The sequence below is a fragment of the Labrus mixtus genome, chromosome 6 (genome assembly GCF_963584025.1).
Source record: "Labrus mixtus chromosome 6, fLabMix1.1, whole genome shotgun sequence".
Lineage (NCBI taxonomy): Eukaryota > Metazoa > Chordata > Actinopteri > Labriformes > Labridae > Labrus > Labrus mixtus.
The window spans coordinates 13,874,713-13,894,792 of NC_083617.1; the positions used below are offsets into that span (position 1 = coordinate 13,874,713).

Sequence of the window (20,080 nt, forward strand, 5' to 3'; positions counted from 1 at the left end):
TTGCCACTGGGACTTCAGTAAATGATTGTGTCACCCTGTACCTTAACATGCCACGCTGTGTTGTTCTGAGTTGCTCTTTCCCCTGCTCTCTCGTCTGCTGAGCGCCGGCCTGCCCTACGGCATGGGGCTGAAAAGCACCCAGGCACCTTTGATTTCCACTCAAGGTGGAACGTCACTCTTTGATTTCCTGTTTTAACATTCAAGAGGCGGGAGGCGAGGAAGAGAGGGGTATTGATCAGAGCAGCGAAGTGAAGGTCAGCAAGAGAGGGAGGGAGGCAGGGAAGGGATGAAAGAGGACAGAGGCAGAGATGGAGGGGAAGGGGAGATGAAAGGAGGAAGAGGATGGAGAGAGGGGTTGACTGAGCATGCAAGCTTCAGGACAGTGTGCTTGTGTGTGTGTGTGTGTGTGTGTGTGTGTGTGTGTGTGTGTGTGTGTGTGTGTGTGTGTGTGTGTGTGTGTGTGTGTGTGTATGTGTGTGTGTATTCTCAGATTCGCTGATTGAGCTTGTGCTTCTCAATGTTCAGTATTCAGCTTTCAGGTTGATGGTTGAATTGATATTTCTCACCCTGCTGTGTTTGCTGTGTGTGTATGTGCATGTATGATAGCATGAGAATGTGTGTGTGTGTGTGTGTGTGTGTGTGTGTGTGTGTGTGTGTGTGTGTGTGTGTGTGTGTGTGTGTGTGTGTGTGTGTGTGTGTGTGTGTGTGTGTGTGTGTGTGTGTGTGTGTGTGTGTGTGTGTGTGTGTGTGTGTGTGTGTGTGTGTGTGTGCGTGTGTGTGTGTTAGTGCTAAACTGCTAGTTTGGTCTCAAGAAGGTGAATCTTATTCCCACTCTCCTCTCTGTTTCTCAGGGGTGCAGTGTGTGAGTTAGGGGGAGGTATGACTTGTCTTGCTGGGCTCATGGTAAGTGACAAACGCACAAACGAACACACACACACACACACACACACACACACACACACACACACACACACACACACACACACACACACACACACACACACACACACACACACACGGATAGCTGCAGGAGAAGTGGTTTGGCTACCCTAATGAAACTGACCCTCCCTAATCGATACACAAACAGCATGGGTGCAGAGTATCCATACCTATTCATATACATATCACACACCGCATTTTTGCCTATGAGTGTGTGTGTACATGTTCTTGCTCCTTCTGTGTGTGCATACACATGCACACTTTGATCAGATTAAATGAACAGAAAGAAAACCTCATCTGACTTTGTTCATATTAAGTTTGAGTAATTTTCTACGAAGCAATTTTCTTGAGGTGTATTGATCTTATCACAGCAGATCACTGTTTGTTGGATTCAAGCTAAATTGTTTGAAATATAAGAGAAATAATTTTTTTATATGCTCAAGAGTACAGGTTGATTAGTGTCACCACACTATATGAACCAGCGTGGGTCTTAAAAGCTGTCTTTTATTGACAGAAAATACACACACACACACACACATAAGTGACACACCGAGATATACCGCAGTCTGTCAGCTATAGGGTTTATTAGCCAGGGTCTTAAGGGCCCCTCCACATAGCAGGCGTCAGTGTCCCATCGATCTGCCGATGTGTGTTTGTGTGTCTGTGTGTGTGTGGGTGTGTTGGTGTGAGAAAAAGCCTGGTTTTATCTCTCGGCAGTCAATACACCATGTTTTGACATTGGTGGCTTGAGATGGAGTCCTTCCTTCACACCTCTCCTCCTCCTCATCCCTCCTTCATCCGCCACTGACACCACATCCACCTTTTTTTTTTCTGTTTTCCGTGTGAACAGTTCAATAAGTATAACTTTAAATATACATATATAACTTCCTCCCAACCTCCCTGCTTGATGTCATTCTTCATCTTCAGTACTAAAATTACAAAATTCTGATTTAATTTTCTTACACGCATCTCCCATTTAACTATCTTATATGTAGTATTTCATTTAATTCCCTGTCTTCATGACGACATTCTTGACTTCATCATCACAGGCATTAACTTCAGAACATTTCACAAATGCCAGACGATACATCACCTTTAATATCTGTAGCATCATTCTAAATTAATAAAAGACAACTTCCTTTAGCAAACCTTAAAGCTTATGAATCAGCCACTTCAGAATCACAAGTTACCCCCTGTATTCCTTTTATAGTACTTTGGTTAAAGTTAAAGTTGACATGTCTGACATTTTGATTCTAATTTGTAGACTGAGTAGAATCACCAACTAGTGTTTCAGTCAGCAGTGCAGGGAAACAGTATGGAGAGCAAAAAAAGGCCATTGGGTCATCTGGTAAAGATGTAACTTTAACTGAACTCTATAAATAGATATCAACTAGTTGGATCGAGGATAACACACAGAAAAGGAAGCCCCTTCTGGCTAAACACTGGTTACACTGGATTCAAGTTGAGTCTTTGTAATATAGCAATGAGGCCTACTCCACTGCAGTTTTTACCAGTATTCATTTCAGTCTGGCTAAGGAATATATTTAAAAATATGACACAGGCTTTACTCTGCATGTGTGTGTGATGGCGGTGGCGGGTGGCGTATGGTCATGGGTTGCAAGATTGGGCTCCTGATCTTTCAGCTGGATGCTCTGGTTCAGCCTGCAGGTCCCGTCCTCTCCTTGAGCAGATGGTGGGTCACACAGCACTCAGTGACCCCCTCACACACCCTGCAGGGCCTTAACATGTGTGTGTCTGCATGCTTTTCTGTGTGTCATGCATGTGTGCGTATGCATACATCGTTTTTTTTTCCTGGAATTTTCATACACTTCATATGCTACAGCCTGGGCGTTTTTATATGCCAGAATCAGCCGGCCTCACCGTATATGTGTGCATACCAACACAATAGCTACTCGCACCTACACTCACCCGTGGGTATATGCACACACACACATCCTCCTTAACAGAAATTGACAGCCTGACACACACTTGCTGATATAAAAAAGCGTCTGCAAAGAAAAGGAAATGTGAAAAGATGAGGTTATAGTAAAGCACACACCTCTCTATCTATATCTCCCTAACACAGAGACACACGGCGCAGCACAGAGCTGTCTATCCATTCTCCCGTCTCTCCCTCCCTCTCCCTCTCTTTCTCCTCGTCTCTCTCAGTCCTCTCCGCAAAGTTATATGAAGGACATCAGGCAGGCCCGGCGAGCCGAGTGCAGAGTGACAGCGGCAAACGGAGTGATGGCTCGGCCTGATAAACACCCAGCGTCAAATGAAAAGGCTCTGCGCTTGCCATCATCCCCTGTCACAATGCAATTACTGAACAGAGTGATAGCAAGATAGCAGCCCCCACCGCTAGCCACAATGATAAAAGTATTGACTGATTTGATTGAATGATTAAAATAATGCAGACATAAAAATGGGGTGAAGATAGAGAGGGGAAATGGCAGCGAGGAGAGGGAGCAATAGAGAGAGAGGGTGGGGTGGGCCGGGCTGCCAAGAGTGAAGCTTTGTAGATATGGTTATGTCATTATTGTGTGTGTGCGTTCAGATGTTTGCCTCATCTAAGGGCGCTTTTGGTTTTTGTTCTTTTGTTCCATGTTGTTTCATTTCTCTGTCTTTTACCTGTCTCTCTGTTTCTCAGGTTGCCATTTGTGCTGACGTGAAAGAAGTTCTGCTATCAGATGGGAACGAGAAGTCCATTCAGAGTATCCTTTCATCGTCCTCTCCCCTTTCTCTCTTTGGCTATCTCTCGATCTCTGCCTCGTTCCTCCTGCTCACATTTATTTTCATGCATTCATATGGATTTATTTATAGGAAAAAGATTTGTCTGTTTTATTAGGTTTTCAAATATACTTTAAGTCATTACACATGGGACTAATTCCACCTGTGACAAATGTATTTTAGATTCATGAGCGTAACATGTGGTGAATGGACATCATTTGCTCTACATTTCACTTGTGAAACAGCAGTTAATACATAATTAATCAGCATAAAGGTAATATTGATGTGCTCCTTTCACATTAAACATGTAAAATTAGAATCATTAATTCATCATTAATTGGGTCTCGTCCTGCTGAAACACATTTCATGTTCATCTATTTGCATTCAGTTTTAAGATAGGATTTTAAAGGGGTGTATACCATGATTTACAGTCCATGGTTTATGCTATAAGTTATGTTAAATCTGTCTAATATCCTATTTCTTAACCTAAATACGTATTTTCCCTGAATCTGTGGCACCTCCAAAGTGACCCATTGATCTAATACTGGTATAGAATGAATTATAATAAACACTTCGACATTTTAATTGTGTACTCTGCATGCCTTTCTGTTTCTCTTTTTGTGGAAAAAAAGGGGGAACTTGTCTAGCTCAGTCAGTAGAGCAGGTGCCCCATATATAGAGTTAAAGGCCTCCTCACTCAGTTGGCTGGTTCAACTCCCGGACTTTCACCATTTGGCTCACTTCATTCCTCCTCTTACTTCCCAACACTATCCGTCTCTCGTCAGCTTTCCTATGTTATAAAAGCAAAAAAGGCAACAATAAGTAAATAACATATACTATTCTTGTATTTTCCAAATTTGTGGTGTCTAAAAACAAGAAAAATTTGCTTTTACAGGTCTGTCAAAACAGTTTAAGATAGCTTAAGCGTTAAATCTAAACTATTATCAATGCAAATCAATCAGTTCTGTATTTTAAATCTCTTCAATGCTATCCAACCAAGATTAATATCTTCTGTGGTTAACTTTCCTATTGCCCTGGTGTAGCTTTACAATACATTTTATAGACGGTATAATTCACAAAAACTAGACAGCGTGCCATTACCTTTGAATTTCAGCCTCTCAAATCAACAACAATGTGCTGCAGAGTGAAAGAAGAATAGCCCTCCACCTCTTTATCTTTAGGCAGAAGCAGCAGATGGGGAGCCCACAGTGACAAATACCCAGCACCAGAGCTCAACATGGCATCTACCAATCCTAGCTGCCCACAATGCCATGTTAAGAGCACAGTAATTGCCATCCTGTCAGATTTTCTTTGGGACTTCATCTAATGCTAAGTCTGGTGTAAGGGCTTGATGAGTGTTTTGGAAGAAGGAACAATCAAGGTTTGTTTAAAATGTTTTTATGTGTGGTTAAGGTTCAGGCCTATAATTAAGTTTTTGGACAAATCTTTAGGTGAGATTTTTTTTTTTCCGCCAACATTTGTTCTTGGACTGGGTTATTGATTAACTCTGTCAGATTGCAGACCATCTTGTTGTTCTTTTTTATCCATTTTGCACTTTTTGTCTGATCCCCTTTGTGTGCTCCCATTTTTTTTTCTTCCTTTCTTCTATCAACAGTCTTTCTTTCCCCTCCCATTCAGCCAGAACTGGCTTTATTTACTCAACAAATTCACAGACTTGAAAAAAGCCAAGATTTTCAAGGTTTGTTTTACAATAGCAGGAAATATAAATACACATTTCTTCCCCATTGACCGGTACAGCTTTCTATATTTAGCTGTTCTTTCAATATCTCTGTCTCATCCGGCTACAGTGCTCCTTTACTGATCACAATAAGACTAAACAATAACATTATAAAGCCTGTAAAACACACGCACACACTTAGCCAACACCAACAATACACCATTGACCGAGCGCTTTGTTTCTCAGAACAAACACATAAAGAGAATTGTAAGTGAAATCATATCGAGAATGGATCGAACACTCACAAAGAGAGACCGGGAGGACTGAGAAAGACGGATAATTTGTTCTGGGCTCAGCCAAATTGGCCCGTTCACACACTGCAGGCTCTGTGTGCCGTTTCCTATCGCTGAGGAAGCTGCCGGTCTTTAGCCTCGCGCTAATGGCTCACATTGTTTGTCTCACATGCATTTATTGTGCTGCTAGCGTTACAATGGAAAGAGATAGTGGCTTGTGATATGGCTCGGTTATAGCCAGTGAAATAGATGAGAAGATATGCGGGGAAAAGAAGCCATGAATAGATGAAATTTAGATAAATCTAGTGAATGGATTTTTCCGTTTCCTTCCAAGTTGTTGACCTCATTTATAAAGTGAGGAAACACACACAAATACACACCACACAGCAGAGAAGACCCTCTTTTGCTGTGACCTTGAATACTCATGTTGGAAATCAATTGAGTTGTTCCATTAAGAATGATTGATGCATGTCATTGGCTGCTACTTGTCTACTTCAAGTGATGGGGAGCAAATTTTTCTCCACTTTAATGTTCACAAACACTCAAATCTCTCTCTCTCTCTCTCTCTTTCACTTCTCCTCTTTATTTGAGTGTGTGTGTGTTTTTACTTTTATATGTGTGTGTCAGTGACCTCTCCCCTAGTGGTGTGCTGGTGATGAGATTACAGTAAGCTGCCCTGCCCTTCGCCCTGTCATCCCTATGCATAACACACTGATGCACAGGTGTCCAGCATGTGTGTGTGCTAATGCCTGTAAATGTATATAAACGTGGGCTAACCTACATATTATTGTGTGTCAGTGTCTGGGAGGCCCCTTTGATTTTGGATTGGCTCTCCAGTTATCAATCCATCTATCAACTTATCATGCCTTTCTGCTCTCTCCCTCTCTGTCTTTGTCGATTGGATTTGTCTCAGGCTTTAAAGACAAGGAAATCCTAATTGAATTGCTTTGCAACTCCACAAGCCAGTGTATTATGAGACAACTTGACACCACTCGCCCTCTTTGTGTGTTCATCTACGTGCATGTGTTTATGTGTGGGTGTGCGAGCGAGAAGGACAGTGTGAGTTTGTGGTTAAAAGCCTCCCCATTGATCCAGATAGAGGCTGCTGTGATCTGCTGCTGCTGCAGGCTGGATCTCTGTCCCTGGAGATCATCTCTGCTCACTCATGCTGTTTCAATGTGGCCTGTTGACCATGCCATCTGTGTTTTTACCTAAAGAGTGTCTCTGTGTGGATTTTGTTCATCATGCAACATGCAATCTTAAAACTTAATATCTTTAATTGGGGTTTAAAATCTTCTTTTTAGTTAGGAGACTGTTGGTGGTAGAGGAAATGCCAAATGGTATTTCATCAATCCTAACTTCTACATGTTTTGTTGCTTATTCTTCAAAAAATGCCTCCTGGGGCCAAAGAATGATTAATTTACTTTTTTTTTTTTAAATAGTCATCTTAAATAGTCATCTTAAATAGTCGTCTTTTTATATAGATTCATTCTGTATACTTAAGATCTATGTTGTCTATCCATCCTGAAGGAGTGCTCTATTTCTTTTTCTCTGGCTGTTTTCTTACAATATTTCCTTTCCAATGTATTGTGTTGGGGTTTCCCCTTCACAATCAGTGCCATATTTCTGTACACACTGTAAACCCCCTTGAGGTTAATTTGTGATTCATGATACTGTGTCTTAAGATTTTAACAGTGAGCCTCTTGAATGTTATCTACTGTAAACATTGTTGGCCATTTGTAATGTATAAAAACTGAGAGAACATTTCTTGAATGTGGAATAGGGTCTGCATTTTCCTATATTGAATTCCCGTTATAGTGGTTTTTTTTATTCTTAACTGTGGCACGCCAGATGTCCGAGGGTTGGTCGAGAAAAACAGACAAGCTGGAAAGTTTGGTTCAACACATGTATCAACCAGGTGAGACCATTTTATTAGCTCTTTATGATATTTGACATGACCTTTACTCTGGTGTCTTTAGTTTTTAAAATGAAAAATAGACTATGTGATGTGGTTGTCTTGGTGTGTGCGTCTGCCTCCAGTTTTTTTAAGCGCTCACTTTTATTGCATCATGCTATCCAGCGGGACAAGTAACCATCGCAAATTTTACTGTACGCCATGTTATTTTTTTTTTTTTTTACCATTACAGTGCTTCAAAATCGAAGTTTTCTAGTCAACACAGTTTAATAAACGAGATGTGTTCAGTCATATTGTTGAAACTTATAAGATACTAAAAAATGATAAAAGTCGAAGCATGCTTAGAAAAGAACACAAAAAGGCATGCTTGTGTAACTGTACATGCAAAAGACATTTTTCCCCATAGTTATAGTTTAAGAGTGAAAACCAACAAATTTGTAACAGAGAAATATTGTGGTGGTCAGTGGTTATATTTTCAAAAGTAAAAGTGTATCTTTGAAAAGATGCCAACGTGTTATCTACTGAGTGATAGTATTTTTTTTTCCATATTAATGTCCTAAAATACTAAACATTCTTAAGTTGTAGATATACTAAAACCTATTAGTCATCGTATCATCAGGTCTCTTATATCGATTGCCTAAACCATTGTCTGACATTTTCACTTGGAAAACTGGATTTTTTTTTCAGGTTGTGTGGTGTCCAAATATCTTTGATTTATGATACTGGACTAACTTTATGTTGACAGTTGTGCTGATTTATTCAACAAATGTTATCAATCAATAACTTGAAATACATACAGATTTATTTTTGGCCTTTTTGTGCCTTTATTGTAGAGATAGGACAGTGGATAGAGTTGGAAATCAGGGAGAGAGTGTGGGGAATGACATGCGGGAAGGGAGCCACAGGCTGGACTTGAACCTGGGCCGCCCGCTTGAAAGCAACAGCCTCCATACGCGGGGCACGCGCACTAACCACTGCGCCACCAGCGCCCCATAACTTGAAATACATTTTAATCAGATTTTATCTTAATCAAAAATTGAAATTTGTATATTTTCATGTGATAAAATTTGACAATATCGACCAAAATCCTTAAATACTGTTATTATCATTCATCAACTGGATTGTGTTGTATGTGTGTGTTTACATATGTGCAGTCATCGAAGCAAATCGATTCCATTTAAAAGTGGGTTTTTAGCCAGAAACTAGGCAGATAACTTTCCACTTCCCTTACACATACACACACACCCCATTGGGTCGAGCTAAAATGTAGTTAATTTTTGTCTCAAAATAATCATTTTGTTATTGACTGACTGATTTTGGTCCTCCCCCCTTCTCTCTCTCTCTCCATCTCTTTCTCTGTTTCTCGCTCTCTCATTCCCTCTCTCACTCCACTGCATATTTACACGAGTGGAAGATGGACTGAAAAAGTAAACGTATAATTAGGCTACATTACTTTGATTGTTTTCTTTTCAGATTATGCTGGCTGTCATCGCTGCACCGCAAGAGAGGGCGAAGGGCACAATGTGCGATTGGACATGGGGAGGGAGAGGGAGGGGCATTTTGCATGATGATGTTTGCACATGCATGCATACGTGTGTGTTGGGACCTCCTGCCGGGAATCGAGATTGTGTTCCAAGCCGGGCCTAATGTTTTGTTTACTGAGTGTTAATAATGCCTAATTAATAACCCCCCACTCCGCCTAACAGACTGCGAGAGAGAGGGCGAGAGAGAGAGGGAAGAATAATGTGGAAAAAGGGATGCAGGAGAAACTGTACATTTTATGCGGTGTCAGCCCTGCTCTAAACCATATTTTAAATAAAGAAAAAAAAACACAACTGTTATTGTACTAACATTAAATTTCATTGAGCTTTAACACAAGACAAAGACAAAAGCAAATTAATGATAAGTAGGGTCTGACTGATATGGGAATTTTGGGGCCGATATTGGCATTGGGAAGAGAAAAAAATCTGATACCGAAATATCGACCGATATCTTTCTTAGTTTGGATCTGAAGAGATAACTAGAAATACATATACACATTTATTGCATTTATCCCTCAAATGCAGTTATCAAACACTTGTGGAAAAGACAAGCTGGTCACTCAACTGGAAAGTAACTGAGCACGTACATGCATCACTGCTTGACACAGAAAGTGATAATGCTCGTTGTAATCCATATGGCCTACTCTGCTGATGAAGGAGAAATGCTAGTGTAATACACTGAAACTCAAATGAAATTATATTTGACTGGTGAATAAATCTAGTGTTATTGTTGTATTATTATTATATATGTAATAAAAAATTAGCAGATACAGATAGTAACTGGATACGCTAATATCGCCCGATATTATCGGCTGGCTGATTGATCGGTCGGGCTCTGATGATAAGTAGCTAAAGACAGACGGACAGGTTGATCACGCCTTTTTAAAGGCTTAATATGCGATTTTTCACACTTAAATGTAATAGAAATCAATTATGTCCTCTGAAAATAACTCTGAGTCATGACTGTCTACAATGGGTGTAACACGCGAGTCCCGCTGTCTGTGATGCTTTCTGAGTTTTCTGAGTCCTATCTTCACTTTGTTTACATCGCCCGGACAGTCGGCCGGCTCATCCCCTCGTGTATAAAAGTTGTTTAATTGAGGGACTAGAGAAAAGAAGAATAACATACTGTACTCACTGCTTAATTGAATGTCACATAGGCGTTTCTAGATCACGCTCATTTCGGGTAAATTTACATGCAGTGTGAATATACGAGCATAATAAAGATCGCTAGCATTAGCATGCTAACACAACAATGAAGGGCGAGTTGTTTTGATTTCATGCTGGTGCTCAAGAGTGACATCTAATGGATTAAAAAAAATCGCATATAAAACCTTTAATGAGACTGGTGGACACAGACCGACTGAGCCCTGAGGAAACAGCCTGTGTCAGATCTGCCAACAGTAAGCCTGTCTTTGGGGGCAAAGGCAAACTACATGTAATATTTGCTTGCAAAAAAATACAAATAGGATCTATTGTCATAATTTCATCAAATACGTCAGAGCTTATTGGAAAACAGTATATAACATGAAACCTTTACTATATTTCCATAGTGTATACACGGTTGTTTTCTATAGTATATATTAAAAACTACTCCCATCCCATTTGTTATATTCAATTCAATTCAATTCAAAACCTTTATTTTAACTCGAAAGACACTGAGGTTTCCCTAATTTACAGTGACATTGAGCTCACAGCATAAAAGCAGGGACACAAATAAAACAATAAAAAAGAAAATCTGCTAAAAAGAAAACAGTTACATATCCAGAAAACAGACAGCAACACTGCTAAAAACAGTTATAACTTGATGCACAATATTCTTTTACTAAGTTTTAAATGAAAATTCCCTAATTGTAAACATCCTTTGTTCATGCCTAAACAGTAAAACAGCGAGAGAGGATAATTAGGATATTGAATTGCAAACATGTATGGAGGTGACCATTTGCTGTGTGAGTGTGTGTGTGTGTGTGTTCACAAGGTATAAATGTCAAGTGTCATGTCAGAGGCTCCCTCTCTTTACCTCACAGATGACATGTCGTCCCTCCCTGACACTTCCGAGTCTCTGCTGAGGCAGAAAAACAGCGGGTGTCAGAGAGAGAGAGGCGTCTGGGATCAAGAACCTCAAAGTGTTAGAAAGAGAGAGAAAGGAGCAGCGGAGGGAAAACTGCTGCTGCTCGCTGTGCAGTTTCTCAAACACTGAATTTATTTTACCACACACCCTGCAAATGCTAAACTCTGCTCTGTGTTTTATGTGTGTGCTTTCAGGGTGGTCAGGTGGGACAGTGAGTCTGACATTTCCGCACTGGAGGGTCACTTTGACATTGTCATGTGTGCAGACTGGTAGGTTCATGCATAAACACACAAACACACACCGGGAACCAACACTCACACAAATACAGATCTACCTCTGTGTGCATTTTTTGCTTGAATTTTTGCGTTTTTATGAGACTGTTCTTGCTTGGCCCCCTACCAACACTACTTGGACCTTTCCCTGCCTTGTCTACACACACATACACACACACACACACACACACGCACACGCACACACATACATATGCTCAGATGCCGGGCTGCCTCCATTTTACACCAAATTGCCTCTTTTTCATGCTTGGTGTCCCAGCAAATGGATGACTTAGGCAAATTGCAAATAATTGCGCCTTGACAGGGAAGGAGACAGAGTAAGATAAAGAAAGAGTTGCGGGCGGAATAAGGGAGGAGTAGAAATGGAGATGGAAATGAAGAGAAAGAACATTATAAACATAACAATTAGCCCATCGGTCTTTGAAATGTAGATCTCGTGTCCAATCAAAAATGACGTCCTATTTTATAGCACAGTTGCACTGTGAGGTAAAATGCTTTGTTGTTTTTAATGTACTCTGCACAGGGACATCCTTTGGGTGGGGGGTGGAAGCAATTTGAAGTCCTTGTGGCTTCTCTTAAACAACATTTCTGTCTTATATGTTTCCCTACAGAAAATCTATCAAACATGTGCATTGTACAACCTTGACGATGTTTACCCACAAACATCAAACAATAACAACAACAACACAAAGACAGAGCTATAGTGGTAATGAAAGGTACCTTCCAGTCATCCTCTGTTATGTGTTCTTTTGTCGTGGAGACATATTTGGAGTTCATCAATAAAAAAAATAGAAAGAAACCTTTTATATAGAAAAATATTAATCATCAGCTTTTGGAAGAAAAACTGAATGTGTGCCTTGTTGGTCTTCAGGAGTGAAGAGTAAGACTCTAAGCATTACTTGAGAACTTCTGATTTTGTTGAGCTATGGAAGGAACATTTTCTTCTGCAAAGATATCGGATGTTGTTCCAGGTTGAAAAATCCCATAAACCTAAAAATCACTGACATGTAACAGCCATCATATAGATCAGAAACTAGAAATACAGAATATAGAGCATAGACGCTTATGGCTTTCCCATAAGCAGGCAGAAAAGGAAGTCAGAGATGAATAACAGAGGCGGGCCAACTACCGTATGAAGGGTGAGACAGCCATGTGTATGTGAAGCTTCTGATGTTTGTTTACACACAACGACATCTTCAAAACTGTAATGCTGTTTAAAATCACATACGCGGGCAGAAAATACAAAGGCAGAGTGACAGTGATTTGTGGAATCTTTATGTAGACAGTGGTGAGAATCTGGACAGGAATCAAGCTAAATTTCAGGTTTATACAACATAGCTTAAAAACATAACGTTGATGCCACAAGACAACAGCTAATGTAAGCACTCAGCCAGCTCCTAGCTAATGGTACAATAAGCGTGTAGAATGCTAACGTAACCATTTGATAACCTTACACAAAATAAGAAAGGTGAATAATGCTAGTGAATGCAAATGTCAGCAAGGTGCAGTTGAATGCTAATTTAGCTAACAGTAGCTGTCTGATGGTAGCTGATGAGTAATCATGCATGTAGTTTAATCATAGATTATGGACAAATGTCCCCTTCAGATGTTTAGAACCAACAGTTTGATCCTCAAACTCTTAGAACAACATCAGAGGAAAATGGCTTCCTAGTGAATAAGATGAATAGTCAGAAAGATTCAGGGTGGACTTAAGAACTGACACACAAGCAACAAAAATTATCAGTTCTTTTTAAACCGGTCATGGTTCTTTAATCTATTTGACTTTTTCAGTGGATTAGAAGCATTTACGTCACTTTGCCATCACACATTCACACTAACAGTATATACACACAAACACACACACTAACACACACGCTGAGAAGATGGGCATGCTGTTGGTAGAAGTGAAAGTACTTGACTACTTACCAGCTCCACAAACACCAAAAAATGAGTTTGTGTTCAGCACGTGTGTATCTATCTGCACGATGGTGTGCATGTGTGCTAAGTGCAGCATTAGCAAACGGCGTTATCATTATTGTAATGTCACGGTCATTACAGGTAATAGTCAGGTACAACACCCAGAGAGAGAAAGAGAGCAGGCTGCTAATAGAGGATTTTTTACAGTTGACTGGTGTATATGCATGAGTGTGTACGATAGATAGAAGCAGATCGTGTGAGAACAGAGCAAATTGCACGTGAATTTCTTGAAACCACAGATTCTTCAGACATATGCTTTAGCAATGGATTTCTTCCATGTGTGTGCTGCAAGGTGTTTTTCTATGTGGTCCCCACCTGGGTTCTACATGTGTATGCAAGTGAGCGATTGTGTGATAATTGCAGTGGTGGTTGTGGAAGAGTGAAGGCTGACCGATTAACGGGAGCTTTATGGCGATGATCACCTACGAAAAGGTCAACAACGTGGCTTCCAACCTGATTAATTATAGCGCCTGCCTGCGGCAGCGGATCCACCGCTGAGAGTAGAGCGGAGCAGACAAGAGGAGCAGAGCAAGGACAGGGGATGAGTTTTGTGTAATATTGTGTGTCACAGGTGTATATAATGCTTTGGATACCCTGCCTATCCTTGGAGATGGGCAGAAGAAGAATTGTCTGGTCTTGGAGAGAACTTCTGACATGTTAAGTGCTGTCAAAGCATGAATACACTACATTTTATTAAAAATATAGCATTGCTCCACTCGAAAAAAATATGGTGAATTGCTTCCCTGTCTGATGTCACGAGTGCGGAAAATATGTGTGAACCAAAGGTTAGTACACAGCTAGATGTGTTCTCTATAGAGATTATCTGTCAAGGCCAGCCATGGGTAGTCACAATAGCTGTTTATTAACAATAGAACTACAGTAACAGTGTGTCAAACAAAAAGCCTTTGATGAAATAAAGTCACCAGTGGCCTTCATATAAACTCAGAATGCATTTATATACAGTTAGAGTATATATTTATAGGAAAATAAACGCACATTGCCACCCACATTAGTTGAATATATAAGTCTTGATAAACACGTCTTGCTCTGCCACTTGAAGTTGTAAGAGCAAACAACACATTTCCACATCATGGAAGATTTGGAGTGGATGTTCAGAATATACTGTGAAGCTGTGAAAGGATGATAGAAGGTGGGTAAAAGAAATAAGCACACAGTGGAAAATGAATAAATTCACGCTCACAGAAAAATAAATCACACCCTGTGCACAATGATGCATGAGCAGAGTTCGACACCAGCAGGCTGTTTGATCATTCGTCTACTGAAGTTAAACGGCTGTTGTGTGATCACCTTAAATCTCTGTGCTACATGATTTGTTTGGCAGCTTCCAGCGCAAATACAGTAACAGTGGACATTCCAGTTAAGTAGAACCTTTGCTTACCTCTGAAATCAACACTATATACAGAGAGAGATGTGATATTTAAATGAGGTGGAAATGGAGATGAACGGCTTTAAGACAATGTAGCAGGAAGACCTTTAAGACCTTTCAGTTTTCCTCACATCCTAATCACATCATTTTGAATTGATTGACATAATGAAAGACAGACAGTGGTGCAGGAATAGAGGAGTGTTGTGTGCCTCCTCACATCTTTGTGTGTGTTTGTTGGTGTGTGCGTGTGTGCGTGCATGCGTGCGTGTTTGTGATAGCCAGAGAGGGATTCCTGCAGTGTGCATGCGGGTGGCAGAGGATCCTTGGCTGGGATGTTGGCATGTCTGCTTTCTCCAAAATCTGTCCATGTGTGGGCACTGAGATAAAGCTCTGTTTATGTGAGTGTGAGTTTGTGTGTGTGTGTGTTTGTGCGTTTGAGCATTTGTCAGTGTTTGTACTACATATCTTTGTCATTTGAATCTTTTTGTAAATTCACATGTAAAATAGCCCACAAGTGCAAATATGCTAGAACAGCCCTGATGATTTTATGTAAAACGAATCAAATACAAAAGCACATACAAAAATCCACAAGAAATGCAACAACAGAAATGTGTTGGGAAAAGCCAAATTATTTATATTAACAGCAATGGAAATGCAAATACCTAAATGATGGGAAGACAAAAACACAAACCTTGGAAACTCATGCAAAACTAAAACACTGCAAATCCAATTTTCACAACTCAGTAAAACCTCCCACATCTTTAGTTGACGAATGGTTTGTGACGGACAGATAGCTCTGTAAAAGTAACAACCGTACTGGAAACATTACCGGTACATACTAACTCAAAAACCTTACTGCAACTTAGTTTGGAAGATGACGTGCACCACTACCAGCCAAGACGAGAAGGTCACATATATGTATGTAGGGACTGTCTGTTGAGCTTTAGAGGACATTGGGACTATAGACAAATTCATTTTACCTTCATTCCATATGGGACTAGATCTATTTCCTTCCTTATAAATACACTTAATAACTCAACTTTATTTCTGGCTTTTTTCATTTTCCTGATGCTCGCATCATTTCTTCAGCATTTTATTCCTGTAAATGTCCCATAGTGGAATGAAACAGCATGAACCATTTAAGATTTGTACATTTAATGAGCTACATATGACTGCAAATTATAATTAATTACATTTGTGTCAGATCTTTAGAAAATGTCTACAGAGTAAGTGATCCGAAAACAATAAATCATTATCAGCTTGATAGTGTCACATAGAGGAGAAATACATTAAACTAAGATATTAAGACCCTTCTAATGCTGTGGTTACAGAACTAATGTTATGCATTTGAAAGAGGAAGTCATTCCACATTTTGGCCAAAAACCAACAACAACAACAACAACAACAACAACAACCTGGTAACAGATCTCAATGGCAGGTGAATTGATTTAAAGAGTCAGTGTCAGGAAATTTGAAAACCAAACAATCAAGCAGTCATCATATTGATTCTCAGATGGAGACTTTATAGATATAAAGTAGTATGTTTACGGCTGTATTTGAATAGCTTAAATGTGATTAGAATAACACTCACCTACACTCAACAACACAGTGCATACTTGTGTAGGACATACTCTTTCTGCTTTCTGGAAGATTTTCTATGAACAGTCTTTGTAGAAATGTCAAGGCTATGTATATCTATATTTGTTTCTTTTTGTGAACATGTTCAAAAGCTTGTTTTTCTTTATTCCAGCCTTGACCTGGTTTGTGTTGTTTTCCCGTATGAGAGCACATGTTTAAAATTGTTTGTGATTGGCTAATCTGACACCTTTTTTAGATTTTATAATAATCATACAAATGATCATAAATAGGACTGAGGCTAAGAACTTAAAACCAAAGATAGAATAACATTTTTTTTGTCCCTTGTTGGGTATAAGAAAAACCACTGAAGTGCTGAAACCAAGTTTTATATTCACATTATAGTAAGGCCTGTGTCACAAAATCACCAAATAAAGTGTTAGGTAATCTATTGACACAGCTCAGTAATTAATGTAAATAAACAACCTTAACCTTGCTTATTAACCCTTCACTTTGCCCACAAACTCAGATGTAGATGATGTAATGTTTCCATGGTCTCACCCTCCAGCTCTGACGACATCCTGTATGTTCACAGACGTGTGTAAGCAGACAGATATAGCAGCGACGCTCTCACACACATTCCCCCTGTGCTCTTTGACCCCCAGTCAGATGTGAGTGGAGTTCACTGGGCTGTCCTGGGTGGGAGGGGTCAGTGTGAGACAATAGGCCTCTGACATTCTGGGGGCAGCACAGTTGACCTTAACGTGGCCTTTAAGAGGAGGACTCCTCAATTTGAGACTTCTCTGGCATTATTAAACAGTGATTCTCTGCCAAACAGTGTAATTGACTGTGAGACATCCGTCCCACAGGAACATCCCTGTGTACTGTCGACATTTTGAATGATAAAAAGTTGTTTGAATAGTGTTTGTTGGATAAATAAAAGCAATCATGCGACTGTATTTGGCATCTTCAAGACAAGAGGCAGTTAAAAGTCCCTAAATAGTTATAGAGATTCTATACGAGAGATTAAGAACACAATGGAATCACATATTAAAAGAAATAAAAATCACATAAGAAGAATATGAAGAATTGTGAAGTCACTTCTCCACAATAACAAACACTGCTTCACATGATCGAAGATAGTCAACATGTGATCATGAGACGAGTAGCAGAACTCTACATGATCCAAAATGTGAATGATTGAACGTTTTTTAAATTATAATACAATTTGACATTTGTCTAAGCAGTAGTAACAAGAGATTTTTCAAGGGTTAAAATGAACTAACAGGGATTTTTACAGTTCAATGTTTAGACACAAATAAATAATGTATAGTTAACAGACAAATACCTCCAATAAGCATTCAATATAACTTTTTAACTTTTTCTTTAAACCAATTTTTAAAGCACTAACAGTTCTTATAACTATGGACATATATTTAAAACATTTTAACATAGTTTTAAGTCTAGCCCTTTTGGGACACTCGTGGCTTGTTAGCCCCTAGTTTGACTGTGATTGAAGGTAGGCGGGTGGCATGGGTTCAAATACGACCTATGGGTCCTTTCCCACAATTAACTCCTCTCTCTCTCTCTCTCTCTCTCTCTCCCCCTCCCCTGATTTCTGACTCTATCCACTGCCCTGCCTCTCTCACAAAGGCATAAAAGAGTTTATCCCTCCAGGTACACTATATTGTAAACTCATCTATATACTTCCTACTGATGTTTGGTGTTTACGAGCAACTGTAGCAAACAAATTTCCCCCTGCGATTAATAAAGTTTTTCTGATTCTGATTCTGATTCTGGTCATGGTTTGTTAACTATGACATTATTTCTGAATAACAAAGACCTTTATTTATCCATTCTCTAAATTAAAACTCCTTTTGACACAATAATTTGATTAAACCAATGACCAAATGTCTACCCTTATTTTTTCATATCAAATGTGTATAGTGTTAGTTTTAGAAAAATGCTAAACAAAAGGTTCTGTCTTTTAACTGTTGCCCTCTTAATGACACATTGTCCTTTCCCTGCCCTTAGCGTGTCGCTATGTTTCAGCTGTTACCTCCACCCAACTAGCTCACTTCCTTGTTTTCCTCACTTCTCACTTTTCCTGTGAACTGATATCTATGGCAAAACAAACCAAAAACAAACCTCTCACCTTTCAAGTCAAATAAACTTTTCACCTCTGTCTAACCTTAAAAGAACAATGACCTTTGCACATACGTACACCCATCCTGGAATCAGTATGAGCCCTGTGTGTTTTTTTACATTTTCTTTACCATATCCTGTGTACATAAGTAAGGCTATTAATGTGTATTAAATATGTTTACGAGGTAAACATTTGAATTAATTTGAAAGCACATGTATATGTATGTGCAGAGATGCAGCGATTGTATCATGAACTGTCATAGTTCCTTGGGATCGGAGGATTTTGAACGAGACAAGGTCAGCGGCTGTGATTTAAGAGTTACGTCCAGATTGGCGCTCCGCGGGGGCCAGTTGGACGGATGTGTGGGATTATAACAAATCTGCACTGTATTGTTGCATTTTAGTCAAATTACTCCACTCTCATCTGTGATAATAGGTGCACACAAACACGCAAACAAACACACACTCAGCGCTCTACTTCCTAACATAATGGATTGAAATGTGTGGATGTGGATATAGAGACAGGTGTTTAGAATGATTGGACTCTTTTGGTGCCTGTGTGTCTGTGTGAGTGGGTTACATGTATCTCAATCTGCATTATGTTAGGCAACTCATTTTGAGTTTTATCTGCATAGTTATTTATTAACTTAACTAATATAGACAATTATCATTTAATACAGTATTTATCTATTAATGTATGTATTTCTTTTTTTTGTTCAACAACTATAGATTAGTACATGACCAGGGTTTTAACCAGAATGCTTTCCACCCAAAATATTAAGATAACAAGTCACTTATTTAATGTGTGTTCTGTTTATAAGCATAGTGAGAAAGTATGAAGCACTAAAGACTTTTCTCTTTCTTTTTCTTCTTCTTCTTCTGCCCATCTCTACCTGGGCCTTTAGGAAGAGACTTTAAACAAATAGGTACATTTATAAAACTAACCTCAGAGCTTTAGAACCTACAGTAAACGATTCAAACTTCAAACAATCATGAAGGAAGCTTCCGATAAATCACAGTGATCTCTTGTACCTTAAAGTTGTGCCTAGTCTAAAGCTCAGATGGCCATTCCTTAAAGTCTGTTTGAACATTCATGCACGGTTACTGCTGTACATATCAAAAAACCAAAGTAGACTTATGTATATATTATTCTATTATTCTTTAAAATCACTTTTTGTAAGTGACATTTAAGCTTAGTTTGTTTCTGAAGTTTGTCCCAGATTCTTTTGACAAGCCATTATTTCTGTTAAGATACCTTTTATAAAAACATGTAGACACACTCCACCAAAGTGCACCCTGATTATCTTTTCTTAATCAGTTTAACTCACTCCTTGTTTGTGTCTGACTGTGGTGCTAATCATGTTGTTTGTGAAGTTTAACAAATTAAAAGCATGCATGAAAAAACCTGTCATTCACATGCAGCACATTGGAAACACAATATCTCCCCAAAACACACATGTAAGATACACTACAGCGGTGTTTAATTGGCAATTGAATCAGTTATTTTGATTTCATTAACACTTTTTTTTCTTTCCTTCG

The 20,080-nt window shown here is 39.3% G+C and overlaps 2 protein-coding genes across 4 annotated transcripts in view; both read left to right on the forward strand.

The window, feature by feature from the left end:
* camkmt (calmodulin-lysine N-methyltransferase) overlaps positions 1-20,080 on the forward strand; it is a 106,433-nt gene that overhangs the window by 70,773 nt on the left and 15,580 nt on the right. For 2 of the 3 annotated variants that reach the window (XM_061040114.1, XM_061040113.1), the window contains exons 6-9: positions 852-903; positions 3,590-3,653; positions 7,492-7,558; positions 11,362-11,436. In XM_061040114.1, coding sequence (XP_060896097.1) covers positions 852-903; positions 3,590-3,653; positions 7,492-7,558; positions 11,362-11,436 — 258 coding nt within the window. Of the gene's footprint in view, positions 1-851; positions 904-3,589; positions 3,654-7,491; positions 7,559-9,028; positions 9,477-11,361; positions 11,437-20,080 lie in introns of those variants that run through there. The other variant, XM_061040115.1, reaches the window with a different exon arrangement.
* The window catches only part of LOC132975527 (insulin-like growth factor-binding protein 1), a 362,521-nt gene that overhangs the window by 60,400 nt on the left and 282,041 nt on the right, over positions 1-20,080 (forward strand). The gene's annotated exons all lie outside the window — the stretch shown is intronic.